At 44.0% G+C, this 15,000-nt stretch overlaps 1 protein-coding gene across 6 annotated transcripts in view; it reads right to left on the reverse strand.

Moving 5' to 3' along the window:
* Positions 1–15,000, reverse strand: part of otofa (otoferlin a) — an 82,610-nt gene that overhangs the window by 22,874 nt on the left and 44,736 nt on the right. For all 6 annotated transcript variants that reach the window (XM_030345776.1, XM_030345777.1, XM_030345773.1 and 3 more), the window contains exons 7-22: positions 10,835–10,961; positions 10,679–10,733; positions 8,088–8,219; positions 7,148–7,210; positions 6,795–6,879; positions 6,341–6,500; positions 5,925–6,111; positions 5,435–5,621; positions 4,544–4,767; positions 3,406–3,514; positions 3,033–3,219; positions 2,570–2,690; positions 2,077–2,177; positions 1,560–1,650; positions 1,085–1,201; positions 521–673 (exon numbers count right to left, since the gene is read on the reverse strand). In XM_030345776.1, the coding sequence (XP_030201636.1) occupies positions 521–673; positions 1,085–1,201; positions 1,560–1,650; positions 2,077–2,177; positions 2,570–2,690; positions 3,033–3,219; positions 3,406–3,514; positions 4,544–4,767; positions 5,435–5,621; positions 5,925–6,111; positions 6,341–6,500; positions 6,795–6,879; positions 7,148–7,210; positions 8,088–8,219; positions 10,679–10,733; positions 10,835–10,961 (2,099 nt within the window). The remainder of the gene's footprint in view (positions 1–520; positions 674–1,084; positions 1,202–1,559; positions 1,651–2,076; positions 2,178–2,569; positions 2,691–3,032; positions 3,220–3,405; positions 3,515–4,543; positions 4,768–5,434; positions 5,622–5,924; positions 6,112–6,340; positions 6,501–6,794; positions 6,880–7,147; positions 7,211–8,087; positions 8,220–10,678; positions 10,734–10,834; positions 10,962–15,000) is intronic.

Here is a 15,000-nt window from a genome sequence, read left to right on the forward strand (position 1 = left end):
ATTACAAAAATCAAAAATAGCTTGTGTGACAACTAGATTTATCTAAATGTGCTGATTTCTGAAACATGCTTTGCGCAGCAAAGAGGAGCAGGCTTTATCTGATTCTGCATAAGGTTTCACTGATTGGCGCGCACTCTCTAGTCTAGAATCTTTGGTGTAAATTAAAACAGTTCCTCTGCGTTTCTCTCGTTGATCGCACCCTCTTTCAACGTCTTTGTTTAATGCGACTGCATCACCTTCCCTCACTTGATCAGCAGCTCGCGGATTTCACTTTCTCTCCAGTTAGAACGGCTCATGATGAATTAAGAAATGTTACACATCCTATAACGTGCCACAGAATACTCTCTGCTGGCTTCCGTTCTCCCAGAGACTCGTTGGTTCGACACCAGTGTGGACCTCTCTATCTGGTGGCCCCAGCCTGTTATACCGGCCCCTGTGTGCCCCTCCCCCCCCACCCCGCCATCCCCCACTGAGGCCATTTACGAAGCAGAGAGGTGGAGGGGAGGAGAGGGAACCATACCCTGAGGAAGGCCGCTTTGACTTTTCCGCAGTCCTTCCCGGTCTCCTCGTCCACGATGGAGTAGAGGATGTCCTTGGAGGGGATGCGGGCGTACGCCACGCGCTTGTTGTTGCTCATCATCCAGATGAAGATGTCTGGGATACTGTGCTGAGGCTGAGGGGGAAAACATCAGGAGGTTGATCGGGGGGTCAGTAACTTGCTGGATAGTCTGATGAGCATATTATGGGCATATTAGTTTGAAAAACTGTGACAAAAAATACTTAATTTTAAAGTTCTGTGGAGATGTGTATGAGATGTGAGTTTTATTTATGTGTAAAACAGGATGTTTTTTTTTTATCTTAATAGTTATTAGGCAGCTATGCTTTTATCCAAAGCAACTAAGTACAGATAGAATCATATTTATAGCCTTTTGTTCAAAGTCAGTGTTTGCCAATACTGCAAATTGGAGGAATGTGCTACATACACTTCCGAACAAGTCTGACCAATGTTTTTGCGCCAGCGAGAGGGCTAAACATAAACACTGAGGAGAATGGTTATAGCAGGCAACACTGAAAGCCGGTGTACCTCGTCAGCCAGGAAGCGAAGCCTCTGCAGGAAGTTCTGAACCAGCTTGAGCTTCTCTTTGATGGTGTTCCTCTTCACCTGCGTGCGCAGCTGCTTGGCCTGCTGGCCCATACTGTCCTGCAGGGGGCGTCAGTGTGTCACTGGCCATGTTATGCATAAGATGTACAATTCATTGGGTTGGATATACACATATTAAGAAAATGAACATCAAAAAATGTAACCAGTTTCTCTTTGTAAATGCTATTGATGATTTTAAATTTGAATTTGAATTTGCTTGTACTTAGTTATGGGATATTTATTTTGTATTTGCATTATTATAATGTCTATATTGTAAATAAGTATAGTTAATGTAAATGATTCTATACATAAATCCATGATTAACGATCTATCTCTCTCCCACACACATATTAACTCTCCCTCAACCTGTCCGACCCATTTCCTTGGTGTCCCTCTATTAGCTCAGAAGCCAGCCTACCATCTCTCTCATGCAGGATTTGAGCCGCTCTCTGTCCAGCCTAGTTCTGCCAGCTTGGTTCATATCCTTGTTAGCCAGCGCCATGAAACGACTGGAAGAACAATGAGAAAATCACATTCAATATCTCTTGGCTCATATGAGCCGGGAGATAGACACTACAGAGCTCACTACGTTTTTGGGCAAAGAAAAACAGACAAGAACTACAAATGAACACCAAACTACTTTGTTCGACTTAATCATCGGCTTGAATAAAAACATACCACATCCAGCAGATGGTTATATTATATGTATATCTATATATACATCTATATAAGTATTCAACTGGGGTGCAATAATAAATAAAGAATGTATATTCAACAATTATTTGCCAAAGGTGAAGTGAATAGTGGAGAAAAGCCCCACTATTCCCCACTATTCTGCCGAATAATAGTTTAGGTATATACTACACGTGAATACTCCAAAAATAACCAAGCATTTACCATTAAAGAAGCCTTAAGAAGATTATAGAAGAACGTACTTGCAGCCTGCGCCCAGTTCCTCCAGCACTCCTCTGAGTCTGCGCTCGGGGAAGGCCGTCTCCGTCTTGATGATCTCCTGGACGTCGTTCAGACCCTCCTCCTGGGGAACACAACATCGGCTTAAGCTCTCAAACCTTTACATCAGAGGCTTTATTGATCCTGGGGGAAATCAGTGTCATTACAATCGATCTGCTCAGGTTGATAGAAGAAAGAGAATAGAATACATTTAATGTTGCAATATTACCTTGCATGTTGTCACCGCCATCAGTGAGTGAATGTGTGCATGAATGGCAGGATGTTTGGCAATGATTGTGAAGCGCTTTGAGTGGCCACTGGTTAAAAAAGCGCTGTAGAAATGCAGACCATTTACCATTTAAGAGGCCATGAGTGTATCATGTGAAAAAAGGACAAAATTCAATACATCCCAATGCATGAACTTCAGTTCCATTCTTTACCCAGAACCCTCTGGGAGGGGAAGAGGCTCAGACTGACCAGCTTGTCGGCCATCTTGTCCATGATGTTTGAGTTGTACAGCCGCCGCCGCTGGTCCTGCCACCAGCTTTTGATGTAGATGCAGGGCTTCTTCTCAAAGTAGGGCAGGTGGAAGTAGTTCCTGCCGTTTATAACCATCAGATCGGTTACGAAAGCACACAGTGAAAGCAGAGTATTGGGAAGAATAGCCCCAAAGCTATGCACACGATGGACATTAATTAATTAATAGATGGTAAAGCTGAGCAGCCCTTGTCTACTTCCCTTGATAAATGTAAAAAATTATAATTGCTTCCATTTTTCAGACTTTCAGATAAATATTGTTAAAACAACTATTTCTTTCACATATAAATGTCATAGAGACCCTGTTTTTAATGGGTAAATTCCTACCAGAAAGTGCCCTAAGCAATAGCAATCTAAATTGCTCCCATGCAACCTTTGACCTCTGGTCCCCCCCCATTCCCACCTGTCTGTGATGAAGGGCTTCAGGGGGGGGGTGGAGGAGACGGACAGCAGCTCCCCCTCCTCTTCAGCCTCGTCCTCGCTGGAGTTCTGGATCAGGTCCGACTCCTCTTCCTCACTCTCCCCGTCTTTCTTCCTCTTCTTGGCTGACGACGGCTTGCTCACCCCGTCTATCTGGTTGCCGTAGTTACCTGCGGGAGTAGGTTGTGTTAAAATCTGATGAGATCTACTTTATCGATCCCAGGGTGGAAACTACGGTATCACAGAAACGATATTAGAAAAAATCCAATGATATTAGATAGAGCTGTACTTTGAAATTACACGACATGTGATATATCTTATCTGCAGATCAATAAATGAGCAGTGCCCTGACTTACCTATTGTGACCTCAAAGCTGATGGATTTGTCCCCAATTTTACGATCAATCATGGTGGCCTCCAGGAATGAGCCAAACAGGAAGAATTCTTCTATTTTCCCTGTGGCGCTCTGAACAGGAGAATACAGGGGAATTTAAAGTAAGTGCTGAATCAGGTTCTACAACGTACACGGGATGGATGGGTGGATTTTGTTTTTGACATTATTCAATCAAATACTGTCACTGTTTCACAACTCTGACTCAGTATTTCATTACGTGATTCAATTGAGGAATAACAGATGTTTTGTTGATTCTTAAATGCAAGAATCGTATTTTATTTTATGTTTATTCTGCAGCACCATGTCAAAGATAATAAACTGAGCCCGGCCTCCACCTAACTGCTTCCTCCGCCTGCGTTTCAGCGCTCATTAACCGTGGTAAGTGTAGTGTGAATTTACTCTTCATGTCTTCCTCCTCTCCCCCTCAAGGCATAATTTACACAGAAACAGGGCTGGGAATCGGTAAAGTGGCGTGAATGCAAACATCCAGCCCCTGGCAGTTTGGTAAGAGGACATAGAAATATTGGGTTTTGAGCTCTTGGCCAGCAGTAGCACTATGGATCATGTGACGTTCGAACGGAGCCATTACAGCATATCAACGTAAAGGGTGGCAGGGAGTGTTAATGCAGGGCTGACTCGCTCAACATCAGGGGTCAAGGGAGCCAAGAGCGGGAGGACCTTTCTTGGATCCCCAGTAGTCCTGATGCTTCTGCGTTTTCCGTTCTGCCACTTTGCCCCATGATCGCGAACGTCAAAGAGATTGTGAGTGGAGATGTTTGACCAAGGGAGGTCTTATACATAATCCGACCTTAGTGTGTAAGTGTGTAATTGTTTCAGTTGGAATCGGAACGGTAAACAGTAAAAACGAAAATATATTTGGACTGGGAGTTCTGGGAAGGAGGTGGGGATGTGTTATCCCCATGGTCACGATCCATGGCAACTTTGTGACACTTTTCTTTTAGCTAGTACCATTGTTGTGTATGAGCATTATATTAAGCAATTTTGTTTATAAAATCCGCCACACCCCGTGGCATTGACTTTGAACTGCCCCTTAAAGGGTTCAATCATATAACACATGACAATGCAGGGCTGCCCACTCACCTCCGAGATGTTGGAGACAGACTCCACCTGTACCTCCGTGGAGCTGACGATCTCCGTGGAGGTGGTGTCCAGGATCTCCACGGCAACCGACACCAGGAGGCGGGCTCTGAAGGACACTCCCTCCCCCAGGCCCTCGTTGAGGTCCTGGTGCTCGTCCATCAGGGTGTACTGCCGGGTGGAGCCGTACATGTTGACCCAGGCCGGGCCCATGGTCGGAAGAAAGCCTACAGACGACGCAGGAGGCAACATGGAGCATTAGAGCATTATTCAGAAGCAACATAAGGTTTTTGGTTAATGATAAACCATTTTGAAACATATCCGATATATGTATAGCATCATTACAGCACTTTGTTTGAGTGAATTTACGTTTACATTTAGGGCACATTTGTCAGAAGAAGGTGAAACGACAATATATCGCTATAAGTACAGAAAGGATGATCATAGAACCAAGTGCAAAGGACTTACAATCGCTAGGTTAACCCATTCCCCATATACAACAAAGAAAGCTAGGATAAGATGCTACACAAATAAGTACTACAACTAAGTACGACATACAATAAGGGCGTACATTAAGTGCCAGGACGTACAACACACAGATAGTAGGAGGGGTGGCTATGCAGAGTCTAGGTGATCTCTGAACAAGAGTCTTTTGCGGAAGCAATGATGTAGGCATTGATTTTGCGTCCTATGGGATATTGGCCTTAACGATGCAAGTGATCGTGTCGATGGACTCATCCTGGCCTTATTAATGAAAAAGGTAATTGACGATTCAGCGCTGATTACGATATTGACTAGGCTAATTAAGACTAGCTAGTAAATTAACTTGAAAGCTAATCTTTGCCGATAAGCTGTACCCTTTTCATTGGTTGTTCATGTATTTCTATTTACTACCTTTGTCCCCCTCGTTACATATCTTGCGAAGGTCAATGAAGTGGGTCCCTATGGCAACGTCGTTGACCTTATCCGAGTCTCGTATCTGGACCTTCATGCGTTTGCAAAGTGGCGGGAACATCTCGGTGAAGATGATCTGCTCATTCCAGATAGGCTCGTAGCTGCTCTTCTGGACTGTGGTCTTTCCCTGGAAAGAGGAAAACAGCATGGCTGGACTCTTTCTGGTGGAATTGTGTATTTGGTCTGTTTGCTCTGAGAATACCACTTCTGTTCATTACTTGGTGAACATTGAACTACAATAAACCGCATATCGTTTCTTCCATCTTATTCAAGAAATAAGAAAATGCAAGACATCAATCCTAGCACTACAATTGTAGCCTGTCTAGAATGTACACCTCTTTATTTCACACAAGACCGCACATTTCTTTTTACAAATGAAGCACAAACCGAATTCAAATATAAAAAGAGGATGGACTGTGGCGGCCCACACCTTCTGGCCAGCAAACTGCACTTGGACATAGGGGTCCACCAGGTCTCTGCTCTCCCCAATGAAGGCCTTCTTGACGTTGGCCATGATGTTGGTGTTCATCTTTGGTAGGCCCTCGGCCCGGTAGATCTTCACGTAGAACCTGGCCCACTGTCTCTCCACTGGGACCCCCTCTGGTAGCAGCAGGTTCCTGGGGAACACATCCACATATAGAGGGGGGGGATGTAGCTAAAGCCCAACATCAACTCACCTGGGTTAACCCAGCGGGATTAAAGATCCCATATCATGCTTTTTTAGGGTTAATAACTTCATTTGGGGATATTACTAGAATAGGGTTACATGCCTGTAATTAAATAATATCCCTTATAATATCCCCTGTGGGCTAGGCTGTAACTGTAATGCCATGCATATGAATGTACCCCTCTATGTCGTCTTCATCGGTCTCATTGGCCTTGTGCGGGGTCTTTATGGTGTCCCCCTTCCCAACCACGGCGATGTCACACTTAATGTATCCTTTGCACCCGGCTGTGATGTCGTCCGGGTCCGACATCATGGCCCACTTGTGGTAGAACTGGTGCTCTGGGGCAGGAGATGAGGTATGATCAGGGTAAGCTTCAGGCCAAGGAGTCATGGTTCATTATATTGGATAGAGAGTCAATTCGGTCAAGGGGACATTTCTTTACTCCGTTTAGATTTCGGTTCATGTCTTGGGATGCACAAAATCCAAAACATTGAAATGTCAAAGTGTTTATTATATCCCATAAAGAGGCTGAGCGGTAGGCCATTACCAACATGAGTTTTACTTCTGCACCGTGGTTTGTGTATAGCATTGTGTAACACACTTGATCTGCGCGCTACAGGTAATTCATTCACCAGGCTGTGAGTAAACGGTGCCAACATCCAGTTTGAAGGTTCCCACCAGCGTTCCGCTCCGCAGAAGGTTCTTTGAGTGGATAACCTTGTCAGAAAAAAGCAGAGAGCAGCGTTATGTGCATGATATAAATCCTTGGCTCTCTCGTTGTCATGGAAACTGCTTAAAAAATACGAACTACTGAAAGTCTGCGGTACTATGATTTTAGAACCGACTGATGCTATGGTACTTAGCACCAGTGATGAGGGAGCACTGAAGGGTTATGAAGATATTCAAACTCATTTTCAGAGTAGTTATACAAGGGCAGGTTACGTAGCTGCACTTTGTTTGGCGCTCAGAGAACACGCTTACTCACCGAGAGTTTGATAATCTTGTCGAACATGACGTCCGGCGGGACGTGGAAGTCGAAGACAAAGTACTGCGAAAGAAGAGAAAAAAGGAATCTTTAAACCTCATCCGACCATTGATTGGGTTCTTATCTGTTACTTAGAACTCTGTTAAGAACAGGAGCTGCTCTTGTGAGGCAGTTAATCCACGCCGGCAGCTCTCTCACACTTTTTTAATGGGCCCTTGCAGGAAAGGATAATGTAATGCATGAGATTATAAATGCAAGAAGAAAGCTTAAGAGCAGAGACACTTGCTGTGGAAGGAAATCAGGGGGAGGAGAAGAAAGATAATTGCCTTTTTTGATGTGACATGACTATCCTGTGAATCATGTTATGAACAAGAGCTTCTTAATTTCCTCACCCTATTTTACCTGTATCACCTGGTTAATGGCCAGTTATATTCTATTTTCTGAAAAATAGGCTCAGGGATGGCCATGGTTTGAACTGATGCTGCCTATGTTAAGGGTCCAACATGTTCCACAAAGCTAAACCGTTGGAGAGCCATTGTCTCTGAGGAAGAAGCTCAGAGGCTTGAAGCACATGAAGGAGGGGAAGGTTATGACCAGAAAGCGGACGAGGGTTAGGTCTGTTGTGTTTGCTTAACATCCAGGGTGGCTTCACTGTGTCTGTTCACAGTGTCCCGTCCACACAGTGAGAATCGATTCCAGATGCCGGCCATTACCCATCCCAGCGTGGTGCAGAGGTACATCAGGCCTGTTCAGAGAGAAGCTTTGTGCAAAAGCGTCCCACTGAGTTTAAAGAGCAGGCAGCCTACATACACCCATCATCCACCCAGCTGGACGGCACCACTACGCAAGACATATTTCGGTCTTTTAAATACTCACATACTCCCACTAAAAAGGAGCAGTATCGCTGAAGTACTCCCTGGTTTCAGAGGAACTCGCTCACCTCATTGTAGTAGGGGCAGTTGGTGGATTCCTTCATGGAGGTGTACTTCTTGTCGTCCCCGATCTCCACGCAGACCACCGGGTCCATGTTGAGTCCCACCAGCTGCCGCGCCTCGATCACTGTGATGCTGATCTGGACAAGAGGACATTTACAATGGTTAGGACCCAGTAGAGCAGTGGTTTGAAACCAGTGTGCCGGCTTGCTTTAGGCAAGGCTAGGTGTGGGAATAAATACATTTTGCTGACATTGGTTAGAGTTACGGCACGGAGCGAGTAAACAAAGACATTGTAGGTCAAGTTCAAAGTTCAAGTTCAAAAGCTTTATTTGTAGCTTTATTTAGCTTTTAACATGTTGCCATATCAGAAAATTGTCTTTGATTGAAGGCAATTTTTGTGTGTATGTGGTGCTTGTGTAAGAGGTATGTTGAGTGTGGGTATTGCCTTGGGTATGAAGGATTTTGTATAGTGAGATTTTTTGGCCATAGGCACTCTGTATCATCTGCATTGATGGTGACAGCTGTTTTTGTTGGATGCTGGTTATCTTGCTTGCCTGCTTAATTATCCTAGCCAGTTTTCCCTTGCATCTGCTTGTTAGGAAGCTGTACCAAGATGTAATGTTGAAGTGACAGATGACAGATTCGATCAGTGTCTGATAAACTGTTAATAAAATGTCCTTTCTGACATCAGACCCTTTCAGCTACCTCAGGAGACACATGCGTTGTTGGGCTTTTTAGTATACTCTGTCTGCATGCTGGGTGAATGACAGGCGGTCGTTTTCCATCTTGACCTCTCACGAGTGACGGCCAATTAGTGAGCAGAAGTAAATTATCTTGAAGAAATGAGCCCAACCTAAATCTATCAAATGACAGTGTGTAGACAGTTATGCCCCCTGCCTCCATTTAGGCGGAGGATTCTATTCTGTTACTGTCTGTTGTGCGTGTAATTATTACAAGGGAATAAAAAATGTCCTTGTTTTAATGTGACATTGATCATTGTCATTAATTTTCATCTTTTCATTCCTTCTTGGGATCGGGGTTAGCCCCAAAGACGTTGGGAGGGGAGGCAGTGGAGGAAAGCAGACGGATCGTATCCCAGGAGACTGAACCAAAAGCAGTCGGGCTGCGTTCCTCAGGCACACATGAGATTGATCCCCTCGTTGAAGAAGAAAGAAAACATTTACGCTTCTCTCACATTCAAGAACTATTAATACAAACTAGCACTAGGGCAATAATTATTTCTGACAGATTTGCAGCCCTGGCGCCTCTTAAAGAATTCCCTGGGTCAAGATGAATGCATTTTGTGAACGTTGAACGAACAGAAAAGAAGACATGCTAGTTTCGGTCCAACAGGTTTGGGTAGCAACAATGTTTCCCAATGGCTTAATTATCCTTTCCAACAAAGAACACAGAGGGGAAGAGGAATAAGGGAAGACATTTTTCTTTGAACATGAGTCTTAATGGTTATATGGGCTACCCACTGACATGGATAGCCAAGCAAACCCTTGTTGCAGTGTGTTGTGGCTCCACTAATGAGTCCACTATTTCTCCCCATACAGTGTTTAGATCCGAGCCACAGGCGATCCATCATCTCTATATTTCCTCTGGTGCTCCCATCTCTATATTTATCTCACAAGCTTAGCAAACAAAAAGGTTTGGTCTGAGACAACCTCATGTATGTAACTATATAACTATATCAACTGAACAATGTATTGTCAATTATTGTTATTGATATTCACATTGTCAGGATCAGACTTTGTCTATTTGTTCAGTGTTCGTTCTCCCCATCTACCAGACGTGCTTTGACCTGTCCAATCCCTTCCTTCCCCTCCCCTGTTGTCCGTGTTAATCTTTCCCCCTGCACCTCATTCCCCCATCAGCGTCTCCAACTATATACGTGTTCCCTTCTTTTGTTCCCTTGACGGTTTGTTGGTTTTGTCCTGTCCCTTGTGGTTTCCTGATTGTAGTGTTTATTTCTTTTATTTTTATCTCTATCTTTCTATCTATCTATCTATCACTCTCTCTCTCTCTCTCTCTCTCTCTCTCTCTCTCTCTCTCTCTCTCTCTCTCTCTCTCTCTCTCTCTCTCTCTCTCTCTCTCTCTCTCTCTCTCTTTCTCTCTCTCTCTCTATCTATCTATCTCTATCTTATCTCTAACTTATACTTTATTCCTGCTGCCAGCACCCCAGCGCAACACATGATGTACAGTTGAATAATCTTTTCAACCCATTATTTTGTATTGGGACCGACCATTAATGATTTCAGCATTCTCCTTTTTCAACGTATTCCTTTTAACTTATCATTTATTCGTTCACTTATTCTAAGCAAAAAAGGTTTTGCCCGCTGAGAGAGAGGCATGGCAATCCACACAAATCCCAAATAGGTTCACATTTGAGGACCATGCTGGAAATAAGTATTTTACTTTTGCATGTCATCCTTTGTATTGCTGTTTTAGCATCATCAAATCAAATCAAAAATCGATATGCATATGCACATGCACACCGAACACACACACACACACACACACACACACACACACACACACACACAGATACAGACACACACACACACACTCACACACAGACACACGCACACACCTGATAATCCACTGGTCGACCAGCGCTCGGTTCCATCTTGATGTCTGGCTTTGACCTATGGGAATGAAGCACAAAGCATTCCACCAATGGACATCGCAGTCCCACCCCCAATTTGAGCGTGTCATGCGTGTCAGTGTGCGTGCAGTGCGTACGGACCTCTTGTTGGACACGTTGGTGGTGACGGCGGTGACCGAGGCCAGGGAGATGGTGTCGGGGTCCAGGGGGCCGGCCAGACGGATGGCCCTCCTATCCAGATCCTCCATGTCCAGGACGGCCGGCTCATCTAGATCACAACCCATGACGATTGACCATAGCAATACGATTGACCATAGCACTCTTCTCCACCGTCTTGAACACTATGTTGGTTTCGGGGGTACGGCTCTTGGTTGGCTTGAATCGTACCTCACAGATAGAACCCAATTTGTGCTTCATGAGGGTGCAGAATCGAAGCATTGTAAGTTGCGCTTTGGCGTACCACAAGGGTCGGTTCTTGGTCCATTGCTTTTTGCAATTTATATGCTTCCCCTCGGTGACGTTATCCGCGGCTTCGGAATTAGTTTCCATTGCTATGCGGATGACACCCAGCTCTACATTCCTGTAGATTCCGGGGATTCTGCCCAGATTCAAAAGGTTGAGTCTTGTTTGGCTGCTGTGAAGGGCTGGATGTCACAAAACTTCCTACAGCTTAATTCTGGGAAGACGGAGCTGATGATTATCGGCTCGAAGCGGGACCGGGAAAAGTTTGAGGATGTCTCTCTGTGGTTGGATGGCTTCGCCATCCCACAGAGTGCATCCGTCAGAAATCTTGGTGTCTTGTTTGACCCTCAACTATGCTTTGATCAGCATATAAGAAGTATAACTAGAATTGCCTTTTTCCATTTGAGAAACATTGCAAGAATCAGATCAATGTTATCTGTAGTGGATGCAGAGACACTGATTCATGCGTTTGTCTCGTCAAGACTGGACTATTGCAATGCATTGTTCTCGGGATTACCGAACTCTACTATAAAGAGTCTACAGCTGGTACACAATGCGGCAGCTAGATTGCTGACCAGAACGAGAAAGTTTGATCATATTACACCTATTCTCGCCTCTTTACATTGGCTACCAATAACTTTCAGATCAGACTTTAAGGTGCTATTGCTGACCTATAAAGCCTTGCATGGACTATCTCCATTGTACCTGAAGGACCTGATCATTCCTTATAGTCCTTCTCGGTCTCTCCGGTCTTCGGGAGCCGGCCTTCTTTCATTGCCGAAGGTTAAAAAGAAATCGGCTGGACAGAGAGCGTTTGCCTATCGAGCCCCCTTTCTATGGAATAGGCTGCCATCAGCGATCAGGGAAGCTGACTCTGTGGAGCTATTCAAAGGGAAGCTCAAAACGCACCTCTACAATCTTGCATTTGGAGTGTGAAAACAACAGATGCGTAGTGAAGACTACTCTGTCTGCTTGTGCTTTTCTTATTACATTATACATTCCCACTATGTACTTTTCCGTTCTAATTCACTTTTCTGTCAGTTGTAGCGTGCTGCGGGTGCTGGACTGGATGCCTGGACTCTCCTCATGGATAACCGGCCAGAACCCCATCACCATTTTAATATGATGTACATGTATTTACCTGTATGCCAATTGTGGCACCCATTGCACTCCTGACCATCCCTGGAAGAAGGGATCCCCTACACTGCGTTTCTTCTCAAGATTTCTTCCTTGCTGATTCAAGGGAGTTTTTTCTTGTAAATTTCTCTCCCCAAGTACCACCATTATGACAGATGTTATAAAATATAACAACATACAGTAGCGTAGGCCTGCGGCCCTATTCAGCTACGCACATCTCATGCAGGAGGCACATTTATTCTTAATGGAGACATATTATGGCGTTTTCACAACCAGTGATGGGCAGTAACGCTTTAGAGGTAAGGCGTTACTGTGATCCAATTACTTTTTTCAAATAACGAGTAAAGTAAGGGATTACAATTGCAAAAATAGTAATTTGATTACTTTTACTTTCTTTTACTTTAGTAAAAGAATTTGGGATTTTGCCGTATTTGCTTTGTGAGACTGTCTCGTGACAATGACGTAGCCTATAGCGGCGCGACATCTAGAAGTAAACAACAGACACATGTGTGCAAGAATGGTAGTGCGGGAGAGAGAGCGAACATGGAGCATTTAATTCATGGAAGTTCAGACATTACTTTGAGTTTGACTCGGTAAAAGATGTCAAAAACATTAACGTCCGCTGCACACTCTGCGTGGGAAATAAGATTTTGTCTACAGCGAAAAATTCCACCTCAAATCTGAGCAAGCACCTAGCAAGCCGGCACAAGAATGTGAAACTCACTGAGACACCCCGAAATCCCGACATGACCGCTGCAGCAACAGAGGGACCCTCTCCTGCTAAACAGGTGAAAATAGACTTAAGAGCGTCAGCGACAGGACTTAGTGCCGCTGAACTGAAGAAGCTTGACGCTGGCTAAATTGTCGAGGACATGTTGCCCATTTCCACTGTAGACTCTGATTCATTCCGACGCATCGTAGAAAAAATACCAACCAAAAGCGGTGTCAAGCTGCCGCAGAGAAAGTCATTTGCAGGATACCTTGAGAGAGAATACGACATAATGGAAAGTAATTTGAATGCTGCACTCGGAGATGTAGACTTTGTTTCCACTACTGCTGACAAAAAAAAAAAAAAAAAGTAATTGGACAAGAATAATACAAGTTTTATGGGAGTGACGGTTCACTGGATTAATTCCACTTTACAGCGCAACAAGGCCGCGCTAGCATGTAAGAGAATTAGAGGCAGGCACACCTATGATGTAATTGGAGCAGAGATCGAAGAAATTAATTCATCATATGGACTGCATAGCAAAGATGTTGCCACTGTAATGGATAATGCATCAAATTTTGCCAAAGCATTCAGAGTATGTCAGCCCTGTCATTTGGAGTCTGAAAATGATGAAGTAGGTGATGACGAGGAACCGACTTTTACAGATGTCATAGAAGTTCTTTCATCTGGTGATGGACAGTTTAGCGTCCCTCCACACTACAGATGTGCATCACACACAATTAATCTGATTTCAACAAGCGATGTTGACAGACATCTAAATTCCTGTGCAGACACCAAGGCTGTAAATAGGAGTAGTATTGCGAAATGCACCGCTCTCTGGGCTAAAGCAAGTTGATCAACATTGGCCTCTGAACAAGTGGAGGAAGTTAGCAGCAGAAGATAATCGTACCCACATCCGTAAGGTGGAATTTCCTGTATGAGGCCAGAATCATTCCAGAATCATCACAATTCCAATGAACGAGCTGAATCCCATGTGTGTAAAACTGGGAATCAAGTGCCTTAATGAAAGGGAGTACCTATTTTTGCAAGAATACTGAACTGTGATGAAGCCCTTGACAGTAGCACTCGACATCTTACAAGGGGATGAGTGCACCTATGGGACTTTACTACCAACGCTCACAAGCCTGATGTCAAAGACGCCATGAAAGATGACCTCTCCAGAATGACAGCCAGCCTTCCAGATGCCATTGTAAAGGTTTTGGTTTTTTTTATACCAATTTATTATACCATTCATGGTGGGCAGATGTTACACTTTGTTTGTTTTAAGCAGTGAGGACTATTACTAAAATGATAAAAGTTCAATATCAGTTCAAAATCAGGGATATTGATCATCATTAATCATGAATATTAGTCATAACATCAACAGAAGATTAAAATAAAGACGTCAAAATAACCTCAACGATAATTAAATCTCATACAGTATTGATAGGGCATGAGATGGTTTAGGTCAGTTAAGATCACAGAATAATTAAAATAGCAGATTATATAGAAAAAATAATATATTCTTCTTTATATCGTATTGTATTTTACAGGCCATCAAGATTCGTTTTGATCCTGTACTGGATAGCCAAGAGGGACTTCTTGCAGCGGCCACTTGTCCCAAGTTCAAACTTAGATGGCTGAGAGATGAGCGTAGGAGAGAACATGTGAAGGAGCTTCTGATAAGAGAGTGTCGTAAAGTTGCTCCTGCAGCGGACAATGCTAATGTGTCCCAACTGCCAGCCAGCCCAGCTGAAAATTGACTTTTTTGATTTTGAGAACCAACCCACAGAGAGCTTCTCAGCAGAAAAAGAAGTAACTGACTATTTAAGGTCTGGGTATGAGCTTGAGATTCTAAATCAGTTCCCAAACCTCAAAAAGATGTACATGAAATACAACTCTCCAACTCCATCCAGTGCACCAGTTGAACGGCTGTTCAGTTTGGGTGGATCGATGCCAGACGCCAGCTCCCAGCGCTCCCAACTATTCTTCTCTCAAA

The sequence above is a fragment of the Gadus morhua genome, chromosome 21 (genome assembly GCF_902167405.1).
Source record: "Gadus morhua chromosome 21, gadMor3.0, whole genome shotgun sequence".
NCBI lineage: Eukaryota > Metazoa > Chordata > Actinopteri > Gadiformes > Gadidae > Gadus > Gadus morhua.